The following is a 14227-nucleotide window of genomic DNA, read 5'->3' on the forward strand; positions in this document are numbered from 1 at the left end:
AGGGAGGGAGGGAGGGAGGGACATATGTAATAAAACATAAAAAAGAAAGAAAAAACTAATCAACAAATGAAGGAGGTAAGGAGAAAAAAGGGAAAACTAACAATCTTAGTTTGCATTAACAGAGTCATGTTATCGACTAAGAAGGTGGTAGTCTATCTATACTCTCAGCACGTATTAAGTGGCTACTATGTACTGGGAATGATATTAAGCATCAAAGTTACAAGAAAGACAAAAAACAGTCCCTGATTTCAAGTATCTCAGAAAGCCTTTCCTAGTTCTCTTTAATCTTAATATCTTCCCTCTGAGATTGTTGTCAATTTGTCACAGACTAATCGATAGACAGAGATAGATAGATAGATAGATAGATAGATAGATAGATAGATAGATAGATAGATAGATAGATAGATAGATAGATAGATGGATGGATGGATGGATGGATGGATGGATGAATAGATTGATGGACAGATGGATGGATGGATAGACAGACAAGGATGGAAGAACGGACAGGTGGATGGATGGATGGATGGATGATAGATGGATAGTTAGATAGACAGACAGACAGGCAGATAGACAGACAAATCCATAGATAAATAGATATAGATATCACATTTGTACATAGTTGTTTGTATGTTATCTCCTCCACCAGACTGCCAGCATTTGCTTCTCTTTGTATGCCTGGCACTTAATACAGTCCCTAACACATAGTAAATGCTTAACAAATACCTGTTGACTGGCTGACAAGTTTTAAAATACCTCCCCAAGACTAGATTGATACAATTAGATTAGAAAAAGAATGATAGTTGAGTTATTTAGAAAAGATAGATGAGAAAAATAAATCTGCAGTAGTTTTGATAGAAGGCACATACAAATGTAAAAAGTATTACAATAGTCCACCTCAAAAAGATAAATACTCAAATAATCCAAGACAAATAAGAGATAAGTAATCTAGATTTAAAGGATTTAAAGAATTCAGTGAAAGAAAGTAGCTCAGAGTGCTAGAGATCATCAGAATTTAGCAGAAAAACAATGCTGTGCTAAGAAATTCTAACTGTATTTTAATAAACTCCTGACTATTCCTTTTTGTAATACCTGTAGTTCTAATCTTTTGGTCCAGTTATTTGAATTCATTAGTGTGGAAGCTCCCTTTGACACAGAATGACAGCTCATCTGCAATTTATAGCCTTAAAAGGATACTTAGAAGGAGCAGGTAGGTGGCTTAGTGGATAGAGAGTCAGGACTGGAATTGGGAAGACCTGGGTTCAAAGCTGACCCCAGATACATCCTAGCTGTGTGACCCCAGGACAAGTCACTTAACTCTAGTTGTCTAGCCCTTGACACTCTTAGAGATGATACTAGGACAGAGGGCAAGAGTTTAAAAAAAAAGTTAGGGGCAACAAGATGGCTCAGTGGATTCAGAGCCATGCCCAGAGACAGGAGGTCCTGGGTTCAAATATGACCTCAGACACTTCCTAGCTGTGCAAGTCATTTAATCCCCATTGCCCACCCTTACCACTCCTCTGCCTTGGAACCAATACACAGTATCAATTTCAAGATGGAAGGTAAGGGTTAAAAAAAAGGTTACATAGAATAATAGTACAGAGATGTTAAGCAATTTTCTGTGGTCACATATAATTATTAAATATCAGAAATTAGGAATTGAACCCAGGTCTTTCTGATTTCAAGACCACTCTTCTGGGAACTATGCCATGCTATCTTCTCAATAGTTCTAATTACTATATATACTCTTATTATATAGTCCAATTACTATATGATTATAATTAATATGCATACATAATGTGTAAATAATACAATTCTCAACATATAAAATAAAGAGCCAAGCATTTCCTCAATCAGTTCCTAATTCTTTGTCCTTTATGTACACCATGGATCAGCTGCCATGGCTTGTGTTTTCACGACTAAGTTGAATTCTGGGACTGGTTCTCAAATCCCAAACAAGGCAAGATTTTTATTGTTCCCCAAAGCATTTCCCCTCTCTGTGGATTATCTCTACAAACTGTCATGTGGCTCTTTTGGATAAAGATGAACAATCTAAATCTCCTGGGATTCCACTGAATAAACCACACTTCTATGATTACAATCAAGAGAGCATTATAGCTTTTAAAAGAAAAAATAACTTTATCAGCTAAAAATTGCAATCTCATTTTTCTATATCTATTTTTAGGGTTGATTAGGTCAAAAGTTAGCTAAATGCAAAAGATGGAAGGAAATTCAATCCTCCTGGTTCTCTGTCAAGGTCTCTTTCTCAAAGGTAGATATTAGTTATTTATGTTTTAAAATTAGACATGAGAATGTACTGAAATGGAAAAATTTCAAAGAATCATTTCAACCAATTTGTATTAAATCACTGTAATGTGTAGCAAGCCACTGTGCTAGGTGTTGAGAGATAAAATAAAACATAGTCTCTGACCCTGAAGTATTTAAAATCTGGCAGATGAAATTAAACATCTTCATAAATAAAAATCATGCCAATTAGAATCCAACATTCTAATGCAAAAGAAGTTCAAAGTTAAGTATTCTAAAAGATTCTGTGAAGAAGAAACCATTTCTATGAAGAAGACTGAAAGAGTGTATCATAAAAGATGGAGCATGAGAACTTGTCCTTGAAAGAAGAGGAGTCATTCAGTCAGTCAATAAACATTTTATTTGTGCCAGATGCTGTGGATTTCAACAAACAGAATTCGAAGGAGAAGAGAACATCCAATCCAGTCACTGGGGAAGGCATGAGCAAGTTCTAGTCTGTCTAGAGTTCAGGGTCTAAAAAAGGGAGACAGTACTGAGAAGGAGAGTTGTGTGAAATAAGCCAGGAAAGAGAAAACAGTCAGACTGTGGCTTAAATGTTGGATTATGGAGTTTGTATTTCATTTGCCAGACAATGGAGGACCTTTTGAGATGGGGGAACCATGAGATCTACATATTATGAAAATTACTATCAGAGGTGTAAGAGATAGACTAGAACAGAGGAAGGATAGAGGAGACTAATTAGGTGGTCGCTATCATGGTCCGAATGAAAAGGAATGATTGATGTGGTTCTGAAGGAAATGAGATGAGTGGGAGTAGAAATTAAGGGAAAGATGAAGTTGAATTTAGAACATTTGGCAACTGACTAGATGTGAAAGGGAAGGGATAATCAACAAGGATGCCAAGATTTCAAGCCAAGATAATCAATTGGGACCAACTCAATTATAATGCCTACTGCAATAACAGAAATGTTAGGAGAAGGGGGGAGGGTTCTTTGGGATGGGGGAGGGGGTGGAGAACAGGGGAATGAGTTTGAGGTACTAGTAGAACATTCAGATAAAAATGTCAAATAGGCAGTTGGAAACATGGAGCCTGGAGCTGAGAAAAGAAGTGGAAGAAATATTGATTTGGTAGTTATCACAATAAAGGTGATCCTTAAGACCCTGGATATAGATGCAATTGCCAGTGGGTTGAGTAGAGAATGAGTGGCAAATACCACTATGGTGGCAGTAAGCACAGACTGATCTTTCTAGAAATATGGTGATGACAGAGATAGATACTCTGTGGCACGATTGAATGTAATGGACTTCTCTACGAACAGCAATGCAATGATCCAGGACAATTCTGAGGGTCTTATGAGAAACAACGCTATCCTCATCCAGAGAAAGAACTGTGGGAGCAGAAACACAGAAGAAAAACAACTGCTTGATCACATGGGTCGATGGGGACATTATTGGGGATGTGGAATCTAAGAGATCACCCTAGTGCAAATATTAATAATGTGGAAATAGATCTTGATCAATGACATGTAAAATCCAGTGGAACTGCTCTTTGGCTACTGGAGGGGGTGGGAGAAGGGGAGAGAAAGAACATGAATCATGTAACCATGGGAAAATATTCTAAATTAATTAATTAATTAGATTTTTGCAGATCAGAAAAAAAAAAGAAACATGGTGATGAGTAAGGAAAGAAGGTTAGGATGATAGCTTGAGAGATGTAGTTTAGTCAAAGGAGGTTTTCTTGAGGATAGGGCAGATCTGAATAGAAGCTAGTATTGAAGTGATTGAAGACAGAAGCAAAGCAATGGATGATCATGGGAGCAAAGTGCCAGCATAGGAGAAGGGCTCAAGGGAAAAGTGGAAGGATAATCACTGGCAAAAAACAGAGGACTCTTCATCCTCTGATACTAAGGGGACTGGAATAATACATATATTATATTTACATAATAAATTATATTTACATTTAAAGAGAGGATTGGAGGAATTTGAATAATAGAGTTGAGGGAGCACAAGATAGATGGTGTGCAGTGGAAAGAGTGCTGGCCTTGGAATGAGGAAGACCTAAGATCAAATCCAGCTTCAGACACTTCATTTTCTAGCTTGTAACCCTGGAAAAGTCATTTAATATTCCGTGCCTCAGTTTCCTCATCTATAAAATGAGGATAATAATATCACCTAGCTCCCAAGGTTGTTGTGAATATAAAATGAACTAATATTTGTAAGGTGTGCTGAAAATCTTAAAGTGCTACATAAATGTTGCCTATTATCATTATTATTACTAAAATAAGGAGTGAGGTCATCTGCTAAAAGGAAAGGGTACCAGCTGCCATGGGGAAAAGAATGAGGAATAAATATGAGATGAATATAAGTTTTCTATAAAACAAAAGGAAACCTCAGGAACAAAGAAGGCTAGTTTTGCCAAATAAAGATCTCTTGGTGTATTTATTGTTTTCTCTTAAAGTGACATGTCTGGTGTATTTCAGGATGTGAAATAAGTAAGATGACAGCAAACAATTAGTTTGAGGATGCTTGAAAGGAAGTGAAGAAATAAATTAGAAAAATAAATGTAGATGAATAAAAATCAATTAATCCACACATTTGATTAATTAATGCTATGTGCCAGGCACTGTACTGGGCAGAGTATAAGTACAAAGAACAAAGCAACCTGCACTTGCAAGGAGTTTACATTCTAATGGGCATGACAGTTGAGGGGAATTGGGAAAGTTTTTATGCAGAAGATAGTGATTTGGCTGGGAGTTAAAGGAAGAAAAGAACTCTTTGAGGGAAGGGGAAGGAAGGAGAGCAGCTTAGGCATGGGGTTGGCCAGAGCAAAGGTGCATAGACAGGAGAGGAAGCATTATATGTGAGGAACAGAGCCAGAGGGTCAATTTAGCTGAACTGAAGAGTATGGGTGGGAGATTGGTGTTCAAGAAGGCTGGAAAAATGGGTTGAAGCCAGATTGTGTGGGGCTTAAGAGATAAACAGGGTTTATATTTGATCCGAGAGACATGTGAAAGATACTGGAGGTGTCTGAATAGCAGAGTCACATGGTCAGATCTGCACTTAAAGAAAATTGCTTTGGCAGCTGGGTGAAGGGTGGACTAGAGTGGGGAGAGACTTGAAGCCAGGAGGCTTAATCAGGAGATTGCTTTGATAATCTAAGAAAGAAGTGTTAAGAGCCTGCAATGAGCTGATAGCTATGCGAATGGAGACAAGGGGTTGAATCCAGGAGATGTTGGGAAGGTAGAAATGGCTAGATTTGGCAACTGACTGGAAATGTAGGGTGAGGAAGAAAGAAGAATCAGTGTAATGCTGAAATTAAATATCTGAAAGACTGGGAGGACAGTGGTGATACCTTGGACAGAAATAGAGAATTCTGGGTGTCTTTAGGATGTTTAGTTTGTAATGTCCAATAGGCAATTGGCAAAGAAGGACCGAAAATCAAGGGAACTGGTTATAGGGATCTTGGAATCAACTGAATAGGGATGATGCTTAAAATCAAGGAATCTGATAAGGTTATCCAGAGAAGGAAGGTAAGGCAAAGGAAAGCAAGGAAAGGGAAGAAAAAAGAAGGCAAAAGACAGTAAGGCTGGTGAATATACCTGTAATTATAGGACTTGAGGATGATGATAAGTTGGCAAAAGAGACTAAGGAGGGGAGGAGAATCAGCAAAGAGTTGCTTCAAGAAACTCAAAGAGATTGTGGGAAACTATCAAATGCAGCAAATACATCAAGAAAGATTAGGACTGAGAAAAGACTGTCATGTTTAACATTTAAGAGATCACTGGTAACTAGAGGACATCATTGAGTCATGAGATCAGAAGGAAAGAGAACACTTTTATAAAGAGCTGTTATGTGCTAGGCATTGTGCCAATTGTTTTACATATATGCTCTCATTTGATCCTCATGACAACTCTGTAAGATAGATGCTATTATAATTCCCATTTTACAGTTAAGGAAACTGAGACAGACTTAGACTTCAGTGACTTGCCCAATGGCGTCACACATTTGAACTCAGGTCTTCCTGACTGTAAGCTCAGGGCTTTATCCATAATGCCCACCTAGTTGCCTCTAAAGCTAGAGGCCAGATCGTAAAAGGTGAGGATCGAGACAAAAAGAACTAGAAACAGAGGAGAGCAGACATTTTTTCAAGGGCTTTGGTGAAAAAGGAGATGAGAAAGGACTCATTTCCTCCATCTATTAAGCCTCACTGGCTCTCCTCTGACAACACTGATTGACCTTCTCTCACACTCTGACAAACTGCTTCTGGAAGAGAAATTAGAATATTCCTTACTGCCTACTGTCACTTCCAGAAACGAAAGCAATGACAAGTTAAATATGAGAAATCAAAAGCACATGAGGGAATGAATGAGTTGCCAAAAGAATTGAAGACTGAACAGTACAGTAAGCATCCAATGAAATGGACATGAGTGAGATGGGCAGGCACAATGTGTAACCACAAAATAGACTCATACCAAAATAGGGCAAAAACTTTCCAGAAATGTCCTAAATGGCGAGCTTAATTGACTGTAAGACAAAACGAAGATGCAAGTAGGGCTTTTGAGGTTTTCTATTAAGAACCCACAATTCAAGATATAATCATGTTGGAATTCTAATGCTTCCAGGGCTGGCGTGGCATGTGGATGTATACTTATATGTGCCAAAACTGGTTTTGATTTTATTTATAATAATTCAGTGTCAATCCAAATCCCATGTCCATGGAATATTTGCCTTCTACTAACCTATAGTCTTATGATTCAAAGTAGTGATCTGAAATATACAGTTGGACTGAAAAGCACTATGAACTTTGTGACGAACCATACTAGGAAGTATCTGGACTTCCCCAAATATTTCTCAGAAAAGTAGCTGGGCAAAGAGAGATCAGATTGAGAATGAAGAACCAGGGCATCATCCTCCGACCACCCCACCCAGTCCAAAAAGCCCTTTGACTGTGGGAGTCCTGAAAAAGCAACCATCTCCCCAACCTGAGGACCACCCACTCCTGTGGTCAGAATTGTTCCTCTCTGGCTCATTTTCCAAAGAAAGATTCTGCCCAGCCCTGAGGGAGAAGAGGAGGAACAGAATAACCCATCCCAGGACTCATAAGAAAAGAGCCCTGCCCCAACCCCCAACCCAGCTAACATGAGTTTATCATCTATTGAGGGGAGAAAGATGTTTTTAGCCCAATAATGATGCTATGATTGGGGAATGGAATGTGTTCAAAAGTGAGATATAGACAGAGTGCTGTGAGAAATCTGAGGGAGAGGTCACTTTCCTGGTGCACGGTTGCTGTCTTTCTTACTCAAAGAGGACCAAAATGCCAACACTGTTGATGTCTGACTCACATATAAATCAAATTTCAGTGAAGCAGTTGTGTAAAGTTGTTAGCCTCACTCCAGTGTCAAGACAAAAGTCAGGATAACTGGTGATGGGTCTGGGATAAAGCAGATGATCTTGGCTTCTTGGATGTCTAAAGGTCATTGGAACAAATTGTTCTCATCTATCCCTTCCAGCAGAGGAAGTATTCACATAACTACTACAGACACATCCTAACTCACAGTCAGGTTTGAAGTCTGTCAAACTGGTTTACCCACCTGCTAGAGGATTTACTAGGGTATGTGGCCACTAAGCATGCTACAGCTTCCTGATGCCACAGCTGAAAGCTGGGTGACAGGTAGACATCAAAAGAGCAAATCAGTCCTGAAAAGGGCTCAGCAAGCCCTCCCACCAGAGGCATTAGTCTTCCCTGAACACCCTGTATACCCCTAGTACAGGGTAGTTAGAGAGCAGAGGATGACTATATGGAAGAGACTCTCATCTGGACATTGAAGGCAGTGGTTTCTAAAGACAGATGGTCAGGAGGGGAAACATTGTTGGATAGATACTATGAATCAAAATATAGTTGATATTAGAGATGGTAGATGATAGAAAAGAGGATGAATATCAGAGATAGTAGAAGAAAGGATGAAACAAGAATGGGGGTCAGATGAGTAGAGTGCACTTTGGCTAGAACTCAAAAATATAGGAAGGGGAGTAGCAAGAGATAAGATCAGAAAGATGAGGTGAGGCTGGATTGTGGAGAGTCTTGAAGGCTAGGATAAGAATGTCCATTTTATTTGATTGGCAACAGGGAGTCACTGAAAAATTTTAAATAGAGAAGCACTATAGTCAGAGTGGTACATTCAGAATATTACTTGCATGACAATAGCAAGAATGGATTGGAGAAAGGAGAAAATGGAAAGAGAAAAACCAGATAAAAGCTGTTACTACACCTCCAATGGAGAGGTGATAAGGGGTTGAATTACTATGGTTGCAAAGAAAGGGAAACAATGTAAAAGATGAAGTGTATCACTTTAGGTGAGCATTTAACCTGTCTATATTCCCTTCAGTTTTCTCTCTTATAAAATGGAGGAAACAATACTGGTACTACCTACCAAGTAAAGTAGTCATGAGAAAATCAAAACAGCCAGCATTTAGAAATTTCAGTCTTTTTATTGCTCATTCATTGCCATACTATTTGTAGCTGCAGCCATGCTTAGCAAAGTAACTAGAACATAGTAGTTGCTCAATAAATGTTGATTGATTGCTACTAAAACTATTTGATCATTCTCAATGAATGTGTCAATTAGTGCACTACTAGGGACTGAGAGAGAAGAAATTCACTCAAGCTTTAGAGGAAGGGATTTATTTATCCATCCAACCATCCATCCAATCATCCATCCATTTGTTTGTTTGTCCCTAGTATAGCCTGAAGTTGGGAGAGAGTCAATTAGAATTTCTGCAATCAGTTGGTCTGTTAGATTATTTGCATGAAGACTCCAGATCAACTGAGTCCCCCCATGTTATAGAATCTAAAAAGGAAGATAACAGAAAAAAACAGAAAAAAAGAGAGTTTTCAGGGTTTTGTCTCAGACTTTTAAGAGCTGTACTTCCAACTTGTAAAGACTTGGAATCCTTCAGGGGCTTACACCCACTGTGACCTCTTCATCGACTATAAAGGATGAGAAACTGGAAAGGAGTTTGAACCTAGGAAAAGGTTCCCCTTTTTCAGAATTTTATGGACTGAGGTATAAGAAATTCAAAGAAATTACTACATTTCTCCCCTTTCAGGAGATGTGATGAAGTCTTTCAATCAACTTGATAGCTGGCTGAAGGAAGCCAGAGCAAATTCTGACAAGGCACAACTCTGAAAAGAATCATTCCTGATAGGGAATCAGAGAGCTGGCCACCCTTCTCTTTCTCTTTCATATCTTCCAGAGTACAACCAATGAGGGAGGAGATTATTCAAAGAGGCAACGGCCTCTTTAAGTGGAGCAACTCATAATGTTATGATTAGCGCAGAGAAAGCTGACAGAATATCACTACTGAGTCGAGTTGAGCTATAACAATAACAACAACAGAAATAGTAATAATAGCTAACATTTATATAGGATGTAACAATGGGTAGAGAGAACTGGGCCTAGAGTCTGCAAGAGTCATCTTCTTGAGTTCAAATCTGGCCTCAAACACTTATTAGTTCTGTGACCCTGGGTAAGTCACTTGACCCTGTTGGCCTCAGTTTTCTCATCTACCTATTTATTTATCTGTCTTGTCTGTCTGTCTATATTCTGTCTATCTATCATCTATCCATCTATCATCTATCTATCTACCTATCATCTATCATTTATCTAACCATAGTTATTTACCTATCTATCATATCTATCTATCTATCTATCTATCTATCTATCTATCAATCTATCATCTGCCTATCTGCCTACCTATCATCTATCATTTATCTATTTATCCATCTATCTGTCTATCTATCTTTTTGTCTATCTATCTATCATCTACCTATTTACCTCCTTATCTATCATCTATCATTTATCTATTTATCCATTTATCTATCTATTTGTCTGTCTATCTATTTGTCTATTTATCATCTACCTATCTATCTATCTACCTACCTACCTATCTATCATCTATCATTTATCATCTGTCTATTTATCCATTTATCTATCTACCTATCTGTCTGTCTGCTGGCAATTTGTTGTTTTTGAATCATTTCAGTTGCATCGAACTCTTCATGATCACATTTGAGGGAGTTTTCTTGGCAAAGATACAGGAATATTTGCTAGATCATTTTACAGATAAGGAACTGAGACAAACAGGATTAAGTGACTAGCCCAGGGTCACACAGTTAGTGTCTGAGACCATTTTTGAACTCACGAAGAGGAAGCTTTCTGATTCCAAGCCCAGTGCTCTATAAACTATACGACTTAGCTGCCCTGGAATTCATTATCTTTTCCCCAGAACCTCCTCCTCTCCAAATTTCTCTCTTGCTCTCCAGGGCATCACCATACTCACAACCTTCACATTATTCCTAATGCCTCATTTATGTGGGGTGTCACTGACCAACCCCCCCCCCAAATATCCAGTCACTCAACACAATTTTTTTCATTTCTACCTTCACAGCATTTCTCATACATGACTCCCTTCTCTCCACTTACATACAGCCACAATCCTAGCTCAGACTTCACTACCTCTTGCCTGGACTATGGCAGTAGTCTTCCCATAAATGGTCTCTCCACAGCAATCAGCCCTCTATATAGCTGCCAAGGTGATTTTCCTAAAGCATGCATCGCATCCTGTCCAACTCAACAAATTCCCGTGGTTACCTCTAAGATCAAATATGGAGTTCTTTATTTGGCATGTAAAGCTCTTCCCAATCTGGCCCCTTCCTGCCTTTCTAATCTTTTTACTTTATATTGCCCTTCCATGAACTCTCCCACTTACTATTAACGGAAGGGAAAGAAATAACAGTGAAGTCCAGATCTGCCTGCCTGGCTGGTCTCCTGAAGGCACTTGTATTCTCAAAAGGCCCTTACTAGCTAAACCTAATCTATGCGGCTAATCTAATCTAAGCCCCCAGAGCTAAAATCAGAATCATCCCATTCGATTAGGACTGAACTAGTTTAGGAGGACACCATGTACTGCCAGTAAGAATCTGGGTCCAGAAAACTGAGGGGAAGCAGGGAGAGAACACAGAAGCACCGGGAGATAGAACTAGATGTAGACATTGATAACCATCAACTCCCTAAGAGAGGCCCAAGTTCTGAAGGTAGGGACCAAGGTTGGGCAGAGCTACAAGAAATATTTGTTTAGTTTCTCTTGGATTTACTCTTAATCTTCTTTTACATTAATAAATGTTATATTTAATAGCTTTCCTATAAGCCTGATCATGAAGGCATTGGGAACAAAATGCAACAAAACTTTAGGGTTTGTTTATTTTTCCCCTAGTTACAAAATTTTAACAGAATTCTATTACTGCAGATCATTATTCCAAAGTGAGTATGGGTTAGCATTTTAGGATGTTAGCACAAACATCCCAACCTTTAAAAAAAAAATCACAAAATGGTTTGCTTGTGTTGATTCAAACCTCAAATGACACCAAACACTTGTAACCTTGGCAGGCAAATGATCTAGGCATAGTGACAAGACTTTAAAGGGCAGCCTGCTGCTTGACTTAAAAAAAAAAAAAAAAAAAAAAGATTTGTAAGGATGCTAATAAAAGTCACCCAAAATTAAACTGTTAGCTCGGACCAGAATCATATGAATAAATGGTAAAGGAATTCAAGCAGTGAGTCCAGGACTGTATTCGAAATTTCTGTCGACAGAATGCTTTCTACTATTTGTGTTGGACTAGAAGTACTAAGTCCATTAACATATCCCTGAAGCACAGAGTAATCTCCTGAACTGTTTCCCTGGTAATACATGCTACTTTAAGCAGAGCCCATGAACCCTTTTGATAAAAGGTGGAATGTTCTTGGGCCTTTTTTGTGTATGTGCATTAAATTAGGAAAAGATCCCATACAATAATACTATCATTTTGGCAAGCAAAAATGTTATCGGAAAAATGAAAAACCCAAAATGGCCATTACATAAGCCAACATCTGTAAAATGCCCAGTTTTTCTTTCTTGTCTTTTAACCAGGCCCAGACAAGGATCCCTAAAGGAGAAAACAAGGGAATGAATGTGGAAATAGCCCTTTATCTTGATAATCTAGTTAAATAAACAACAACAAAAGGAAAAAATAAAATGTCATTAACTAAACTTTGCTATGACCAAAAGTTTCCTTCCCTCCACAAACTGTTCGTGAGTGCCAAATTATCTTGATGACTAATGGTTCGCTCCTAACAAACATGAAAGTACATGGACAGAGGCCAATACTTTCCCATGTTGTTTGCACCTGATAAACTGAGATAGTCTCCTTTTCAGCCAGGAGTTCAACCTGGAACCCATGATCTTCTTTTAAAGAATATTTACTAAGGCTATTTTGCCTTATCTTTGTAATCTTATTTTTTTATGCTTTTAAAACATTGTTTTCTGTGTTTTGCAGGATAATATAACCCAGATCAAATCGCTTACCAGCTCGGGGAAGGGAGGAAAGGCAATTTGGATCTTATAACTTCAGAAATCTTATGTGGAAGATGGTTATTACATGGAATGGGTAAAATAAAATATCTTTTCAAAAAAATAAAAATAAAAACATCAAATTCTGAGAAAGGGGCCATCACACAAAAAACAGTGTAGAACTCCTCTTGGAAGTAGTTCTGTGATCATAGCAACAGAAATCAAGTGCTAGAAAGGACCTCGGGGACTATCTAATTCCATTTATTACATGGGAGGAAACTGAGTGATTAAACGACTTGGTGGTTCATGGCCGAGGGCGGGATTCGAACCCGGGTGCTCTTCATTAAAGCATTTGCCCCCGTGTTGTCAGCGCTCTTGGGGAGGACCAGTATTCCGGGCTAGAGAGTCAGCCCGCACAGTCTCCGCGCCCGAGGCATGAATAGTACCTTTCATCCAGTCAGTCTGAGTTCAGACAGTAAGAGCAGTCTCTCTGAGGGGATATTCAGATGACTTTTCCCTCTTTGGGAGGAAAAAAAAAGCAAAAGGGAAGACACCCAAGAAGGAAGACAGGCAACTTGGGAGTTATCTTACACCACTGTGGCCTGTTTTATGCTGCTGGGGAGGGCTCCCAAGCTCGAGGCGCTTTTCCCCAGGGCAGAAGTGACCCAAAGAGTCCGAGGGGGCTTCCTCGCCTCAGTCTGTCTACATCTCTTTCTCCTGCATCCCACCCCGCCTGCCCCCGGGGTCCTGAAGCATCTCCAGGAGGGAGAGGCCGGCCAGTCCTCTGGCAGCTGGCCCGTTACTCATTTGGGGCAGTTCAGTTAAGTGTCAAATGTCCTCCCCAGCCCCCCTGCGCCGGCGGGTCTGCCAGGGGCTTCCTCTCTCAGCCCGGTCCGGCCCCCTCGCGCCCTGCTCGCAGACCCTGCGTCACCGCAGCAGGGAGGGATTCCAGGCACCTCTGGCATTGGGCCGCACCCTCCCGAACCCCAACTTTGCAGAGGTGAGGGTGGTGGGGCGGGATGCACTTACCCGGCTGCTGGGCGGCCGCCGCGGCGGGGGCCAGACGGAGGCAGAGCTGGAGGCAGAGCCACAGGGCGCACGGCAGCGGGCGCATGGACGGACTGGCAGACTGACGGATGGACAGACTGACCGGGCAGAGGGAGGCCGCCGCCGCCGTGGCCTTGGCCGGGCTCCCCGCTGTCTGTCCCTCCCCGGCTGCGGGCGACAGGGCGTCGGGAGGCATGACGGGAAATTCCTGGGCAAGAGCAGCCAACTCCAAATATGAGCATAGACGGCGAGAGTGAGGGAGCACAAAGGCGCCCGGGCAGGGCTTAGGGCTCCCGTCCGGCACCACCTCCTCCTTCTCTTCCTCCTGACAAGCGGAATTTGAACCCAAGTCTAACCTCAAAGAGAGACCCCCCACTTCCACTTAACCAAGATGCCTCTCCAGCTCTCCTTCCCTTCTCCTTATCCCGTGTACTTTCTCTTCCTCCTCCTCCTCCTCCTCCTCCTCCTCCTCCTCCTCCTCCTCCTCCTTCTCCTCCTCCTCGTTCTCTTCCTCCTCCTTCTCCTCCTCCTCC

General features: G+C 40.5%; 1 protein-coding gene across 1 annotated transcript in view; it reads right to left on the minus strand.

The window, feature by feature from the left end:
* MSRB3 (methionine sulfoxide reductase B3) overlaps positions 1–13454 on the minus strand; it is a 186499-nt gene extending 173045 nt beyond the window's left edge. The window contains exon 1 of the mRNA XM_044679209.1: positions 13376–13454. Coding sequence (XP_044535144.1) covers positions 13376–13454 — 79 coding nt within the window. The remainder of the gene's footprint in view (positions 1–13375) is intronic.
* Between the last annotated feature and the right edge of the window lie 773 nt (positions 13455–14227).

This window comes from Gracilinanus agilis, chromosome 5, assembly GCF_016433145.1.
Source record: "Gracilinanus agilis isolate LMUSP501 chromosome 5, AgileGrace, whole genome shotgun sequence".
Lineage (NCBI taxonomy): Eukaryota > Metazoa > Chordata > Mammalia > Didelphimorphia > Didelphidae > Gracilinanus > Gracilinanus agilis.